The sequence below is a fragment of the Acanthamoeba castellanii genome, assembly GCF_000313135.1.
Source record: "Acanthamoeba castellanii str. Neff unplaced genomic scaffold scf7180000084704, whole genome shotgun sequence".
Lineage (NCBI taxonomy): Eukaryota > Discosea > Longamoebia > Acanthamoebidae > Acanthamoeba > Acanthamoeba castellanii.
In genome coordinates, this window is record NW_004457417.1 from 36,238 (window position 1) to 43,010 (window position 6,773).

The window sequence follows — 6,773 nt, forward strand, 5'->3', positions numbered from 1 at the left end:
TGTCTGCTCCCTGATCGGGCACGATCTCCCCAAGCTAGCCAATCCAACCGAGAGCGGCTTCGCAGTCGCTCTTTCTTCTCTTCCCTCCCGTCCGCCTCAGTTCAGGCAGCCACAAGGAAGAAAAATTCGAGCAAAAAAAGCAGCAATAAATACCCACCGAAAATGCTGGCCGGATGAAACCGGGATCGGATATTTTGTCGACACTTTGTCTGCTGCAAAAGGCCGACGTGCAGATTCCGGATCTTTGTCTCGCTCTCAAACCGGCCAGCAACACCATCAGCTCCTCTTCATCAGGTTCGTACACTCTCATCTACGCACCCGCGTAGGCTACGTGCCGTGAGTTCAGAAATCACAATTCGAATCGCGACATGCGAGTAGGAATGAAATCCTAATCTCGTGTACGTATTCTACAGAATCCAACATGTCCCTCAAGAACGACATCGTCTCCGCCCTCGAGAAGGTCACCGCTAAGGATGCCACTGAGACCCACGCCTGGGTCAAGCCCTACGAGGCTCCCGCCGCTGATGTGCACCAGTTCCTCTTCTTCCTGAAGCCTGAGGCCACCGCCAGCTACGATGTACGGTTCCCGAAGCAAACTTTACAGTCTGCCCTTTTCCTAATCTCGGAACACATTTCACAAATCAACAGGGCGTTAAGGTGGAGGCTGTGGTCGAGCTCGCCCTGAAGACCCTCGCCGATTTCGGCGTTGAGGTCGGCTCCGTCCGCGTGCTGTCCGGTGACTACCTCGACAAGCACAACCTGATGGGCCAGCACTACGGTGTCATCTCGGCCATCTCCAGGGAGGGCGTCTCCGTCATCTCCGAGCAGGCCAAGAAGAACCTCGACGAGAAGTTCAAGGCTGACATTGAGGCCGGCGCTTCCGTCCTCGGTGGCCACCAGTTCCTTGCCAAGGAGCCCGGTTTCAACGCCTTCTCGCTCAGCGTGCTGAACGACAACCTCGGCACCACCAGGCTCGCTGGCGGTATGTCAATTGCGATTAATCTTGCGATTTATTTTCCAAGTTCCGGAGCTCACAATTTGTGACAGGTACCTATGCCATGAAGATCAAGGTCCTCGGCAAGCCCGTCATTATCCTCAACCCCTTCCACGCCTACCAGCTCGGTGAGTAACTCGCGTCCCAATCGCATCGTTTTTTCAATTCGCATGCGCTAACTTGTAACTTTATTCAGTTCCCTACACCACCAAGGGTCACTCGATCATCCTGTTCGAGGCCCGCTCCACCAAGTCGTGGGAGGATCTCCGCCAGAAGCTCACCGGCACCACCGACCCCAAGGATGCCGCTGAGGGTTCCATCCGCAACCTGTTCCTTAAGCACGTACGTTCCTCCTTCCGCACAGCCCAGTCCGTACCAGTGATTCTCTGTGATGCAAGCTTTGCTGCGTTCTTTCTGAACACCATTGTTGAAACCTTACTTCCTCAAAGCGCCTGAGACCATTATCTCTTCGTAGCAGCGAAACTGTGGTTCTTCATTTCTTTAGCTCACTTCGCTCCCATCAACAGAAGGCCGACCTTGGCCTCGGTGACGTCGACAAGGGCACCAACGGCGTGCACGCCTCGGCTGGTCCCCTCGAGGGCATGGTCGAGCTCCAGCGCTTCTTCTCCGACCACGAGGCCGGCTCCACCCTCGGCTACGATCACACCGCCTTCGGCAAGCTCCTCATCTCCAAGGGCCTCAGCCTCGAGCAGGTCCAGAAGCTCGCCTCCAACCCCGACCTCGACCAGGAGGGCAAGAAGGTGTCTGCTTTCGACGCCACCGAGGAGAAGGACGCCGCCGAATCTGCGGACGTTCTCGCCAACGCCAAGTTCGCTGCCGCCCTCTAAGCGAGCCCTTGTTACACTTTAGCGCAAAGATACGACATGTTCGAAGGAAGCTTTTGGTTGCTATGCGCCACAAACAGAAGAAGGCCCAAAGAAGGACACACGCAAGAAGACGAAGAGGCGTCGAGAAGGAACCACAAACCAAGACAAACAAACAAACAAACAAGGCCAACACCTCACCCGCAGCCTCATCTCTCGTGCATAGATTGTAATCGTCTTAGACTCCAACAAGATGGCGGTGTCTCTCAAGGTGAACTTGAGGTCGATTGGAACCACCAAGACAATGAGGTTCGTGGGTGAGATGTCGGTGTCCGAGATGGCCAAGGAGATCCGTGACAAGGTGCCCAACGCCGGCGGTAGCGACCATGGCATCTTCCAGCCCGGTACCATCACGCAGAAGCCCAGATGGCTGCGCATCGAGAAGACTCTTCGCTTCTACGATCTCCAGTCTGGCGTACGTCTGACAGAGACATGAAGAATGAAGAACAGGTGAGGCTTACCTTCTTCTCACACCCGTGTGTAGATGGAGATCGAGTACAAGAAGAGACATCGACAGCTCAAGGTGAAACTGCTGGATGAGACGGTGCGCACGTTCATGATCGACGAATCGGCCACAGTCGCAGCCTTGACGGAGCATGTGGGATACAAGATGGGCATCAAGAACCCTGAGGAGTTCTCCTTCAAGATCGTCAGGTGCCCCAATTCTGTCTCCTTCTTTCTCGCTCGGCGCTGCAGCTCAACCCGCGTTTTGAATGCAGGGATGATACCCAGGACTGGTTGCACCCCAACGTGACCCTCCCAGAGCAAGGCGTTACTGAAGACGAGACCGTGCTGTTGAAGAAGAAGTTCTTCTTCAACGACGCCAACGTGGATCGTTCCGATCCCGTCCAGCTGCACCTCCTCTACGTGCAGGTTTGTAACCTGTTGTTATTTCTTTGTGATTTTATCTGTCTTTTTTCAGCTGATTTATTACTGTGCTGATTTTGACGGGCAGTCGAGAGATGCGATTGTGTCGGGAGACCACCCTTGCACGAAGGATGAGGCAAGAGATTTGGCCGCTCTTCAGTGCCAGATCACTTTCGGTGACTGCAACGGCAAGAACAAGAACCTGGTCACGTACGTCCCCCCCATCCGGTTGATCGTTGGATTGGAAGCGAAAGACAAAGAGGAAGGCTGCTGCGGGTCACGTGTGCGCCGTCATCGCTTGTTGTACAACCCTCACGCGTGGGCGGTGCAGTGAGAAAAAGATCAAGGAGTTCCTACCGCCCCAGTTCCACAAGCTGAAGGGGTTCGACAAGGACATCATGCGCGAGTACCAGCAGAAGCTCACTGGTATGATCGAGGTCAACGCGAAGTACAGGTGCGTGCACGAGTCGCGCTCGAGTTCTTTGCAGTCTTTGTGATTCACGCGGTGCGCGCTGCACGGCTCATCATGTCTCATTGTGGCGTGCGGACACACAGATATGTACAGCTGTGCCGATCGCTCAAGACCTACGGTATCACGTGCTTCCTGGTCAAGGAGAAGGACAAGAAGAAGAAGAACAAGATGACTCCCGTGCTGCTCGGCATCACGCGCCACGCCATCCTGAGGATGGACCCCGAGACGAAGGAGGTGATCAAAGAGTTCCCGCTGCCTCACCTCAAGCAGTGGTCAGCTGCGCCCGCCGCGTTTACGATGGACTTTGGCGACTACGAGGACTCCTACTACACTGTAATTACCAACGAGTCCGACGCCATCTCGCAGGTACGTCGCCATCTCATGAGCTCGGCTTAGATTGATCGAACACCTGCCGAGAGCTCACCTCGCCACTCTGTCTCGTTGGTGCATCCGCCGGCGATGTGCAGTTGATTGCCGGTTACATCGACATCATCCTCAAGACGAGGAAGGACGCCGCCCGCATCATCGAGGAGGAAGAGCCGGAGATGGCCTTGGAAGAACACGTACGGGCACCAGTTTCTTTCTCCTCGGCGGCTTGTGGGTGTGGTGAGTGGTGTGTGGTGTGCGTGCGTGCGCGTGTGTGACTGACCAAGCCAATCAATAGATCGCTCCGGTGTACGGCCGAGCCTACTCCTCTGTCACGACAAACAACATGGCCCCAGGAATGTGGGACCCCAACACGTCGATGGAGTACGCGCCCGGTCCGGGTGCTCTGCCAAGTACGTGAACGGTCCCCTCAATGGAACGCGACCAATTAATTGGCAACGGCCTTTTTTTGGATTCACTGCCGACCGGCTAACCGCGCTCCGCACACAACTCAGACTACGCCATGCAGCAACAGCAGTTCGCGAGGATGATGCACGTCAAGGGCCTCGAAGAAGCGGTCGTCTCGGCCACCGCGCTCGTGGAAAACTTCCAGAACCCCTCGCTTGGCGTTGCGCTGGGCCTGGCCAAGATGCCCGTCACCCAGGCGCTCACGGCCCTCACCGGCGCCGCAGGGCAACTGGCAGCTGCGATGAGCAACTATACCCCCGTACGCACACCCGGCCCTGCATCGCCAATCACATCGCCAATACTAACTGCGACGAACTGATCTGGCGGAACCAGACGTCGGCCGCAACGGTCGATGTAGCCGCACAGGTCACGCTCACAGGCCTGGGCGACCTCATCGCCTCGGCCAAGGCGGCTGCCGAGGCGACAGACGACCCTCTGGTGGTCGACGGCGCTCGGTGCCTGACCGAGGCCATCAGGACCATGCTTGCGGTTCGTCCTACCCTCCTCTCTGCTCTCCCTAGCACGCTGTCCGAGCAAGTGCTGACGCTCTCACTCTACCCGCAATTGTGACCACTCTGCTCAGGCGGCCGCCTCCCTGAAGCGCAGCCCCACCGAACAAGTGGCGATCGAGCAGTTCCGCGAGTCGCAGCTCGCAGTGCAGAGCGCGGCGACCCACGTGCAGGCCGCCACCGCGGGCACACTCGCTGATCAGGTACGTGAGACTGTTGCTTGTGTTGTTCGAACCTACTCTCGGACAGCCCAACCTCACTCTCTCCTCTCCAAGGTCTCGCAAAACCTGATCCTCGAGTCGGCCAAGGCGGTTGCGGCTGCTGCCGCGGCTACCGTCACTGCGGCCGTTGCGGGGGTTGAGGGCCAGGCAGTCCCGGTGGCCACGCGCCAAGAGGTGCACGGCACGGCCAGGGCTCAGGCCTCTGCTGCCGCGAAGGTGCGTCGGGCTTGTGTGCGGACCTGGCGCGAGCGAGAGTAGACTGATATTGGGGCGTGATGCCTCGATCAGGTCCTCGGTATCGCCACCGCGCTCGCGCCTGGCATCCTGAATCCTGCGTACACGCAGCAGATCGCCACGGCGTGCCGAGCGCTCGCCGACGCCAACCAAGCGCTCAGCGGCTCCGTGAGGTCAGGCTGTCCCGACCCGGTATCCGCTGTACGCGCTCCCTTCTCTTCGTGCGGCGCGAGTCGACCGACACGGCTGTGAGCCCGCGTCCCCTCGGGCAAGCCACTCTGCAGCTGCAGGAGTACTCACTGACTGCGCCTGCTGTGTGACCGGGTGGAAAACAGGCGGTGTCGAAGAACGCGCAGCTGACCGAAAGGGCCATGGCGCAGCTGCTCAATGCCGCCGCCTCGGCCGGCAAGAAGGGCAGGGAGCCCATCGACTTTATCACGCCTCTCGAGGATGTGGGCTCCAACCTGGAGCAGCTGCAGGTGGCGGCCAAGAGCAATCCCGGCCTCATCCCCTCCTCGGCATCGGCTATCCAGTCCGCGGCCAACAACCTCGTCGCTTCGACCAAGACCATCGCCAGTGGCCTTGGACCCGATCGTCAAGCGGCGCTGCTCGAGCGCTCCAAGAACATCGCCGACGCGTCCAACAGAGTGCGTTGAACTATACCAACCACAACGCTCCGTATCTAAGTCACGCCACTCATTGATCATCACCATCGTGTGCAGGTGGGGCAATCGGCGCGAGCGGCCGTTGGTTCGGGCGACGCATACAGCGCGGGTCAGGTGGTGTCGGCGGGCCAGGCCACCATGGCCGCCGTGCAGGCGCTGCTCGCCGCTGCGCCGGAGGCCGTCATCGATTCCGTGGCCTACTGGTCCAAGGCCGCCGCGGCGCAGACGTCGGCGCTCATGACCGTGGCCATGCCGGCCAAGGCCAAGGACCCCGGGCTGAGCGCAGCCATCGACAACGCTGCCGCGGCCGTCTCCGATCTCGTGGAGGCCGTCAAGCAGCACATCAACTGCGCACCCGGCGCCAGCGCCGGCGTGGTGGTGGCGGCCAAGGCCGCCACGGTGCCCGTCGCCGCTCTGCTGGGCGCCGCCGCGCAGGCGGTCAACTACATCGAGGACCCGAGCAAGAAGGTCGGCCTCTCGCAGGCCATTTCCGACGCCCAGGGCGCCCTCCAGAAACTGGCAACGTCGGTTAAGGCCGCGTCCGAGGCCAACCGCCCGCGCGCGCTTGTCGACGCCAGCGAGCAGCTGCGCGCCGCCACGGCCGATCTGGACGTGGCCTACATCGCCGCTGAGTCCGCGGCGCTCCCGCGCACCCTGGGCTACACCATGGAGTCCTCGACCAAGGGCCTGGGCGACGCGTGCAAGGCGCTCCAGGCCAGCTCGACCGCCGCCGACGCCGCGGCCCGCCACTCCGTGGCCGCCGTCGGACCTGCGTGCAAGACCATGACGGGCCACGTGTACCAGGTGGCCACCGCCGCCAAGGCGCTGGCCGCCTTCTCGCCCGACGCCGCCTCGCAGAAGCAGATCGTGGCCGCGTCGAAGGGCGTCGCCGTCGCGGCGCAGGGAGTAATGGAGGCGGCGAAGAACCTGGCCGAGAACCCCTCGAACCAGAGCTTCGAGGCCAGTTCAGCCAAGGTGCAGGAGGACATGACCAAGGCTATCGGCAACCTGCTCACCTCGGCGCACGGGCTCGACACAGGCGAGCTCGACGAGGCCGCTGACGTGCTGGCCGCGGAGGCCGTGCGAATGACCG

The 6,773-nt window shown here is 60.3% G+C and overlaps 2 protein-coding genes across 2 annotated transcripts; both read left to right on the forward strand.

Moving 5' to 3' along the window:
- Window positions 1-421: 421 nt before the first annotated feature.
- Window positions 422-1,842, forward strand: ACA1_352500 (uncharacterized protein; the record flags this gene model as incomplete). Its single annotated transcript, XM_004338371.1, has 5 exons — window positions 422-577; window positions 649-982; window positions 1,048-1,122; window positions 1,191-1,336; window positions 1,522-1,842. The coding sequence occupies 5 exons, from the start codon at window positions 422-424 to the stop codon at window positions 1,840-1,842; spliced, it is 1,032 nt and encodes a 343-aa protein (XP_004338419.1).
- Window positions 1,843-2,071: 229 nt separating this feature from the next.
- On the forward strand, window positions 2,072-6,760 carry ACA1_352510 (TalinB, putative; the record flags this gene model as incomplete). Its single annotated transcript, XM_004338372.1, has 15 exons — window positions 2,072-2,293; window positions 2,363-2,532; window positions 2,598-2,751; window positions 2,834-2,955; window positions 3,077-3,199; window positions 3,301-3,583; window positions 3,685-3,780; window positions 3,882-3,996; window positions 4,099-4,310; window positions 4,385-4,540; window positions 4,635-4,763; window positions 4,836-4,997; window positions 5,070-5,207; window positions 5,351-5,662; window positions 5,738-6,760. Coding segments are annotated over 15 exons (3,417 nt in total), but the record flags the coding sequence as incomplete, so codon positions are not given.
- Window positions 6,761-6,773: the final 13 nt, after the last annotated feature.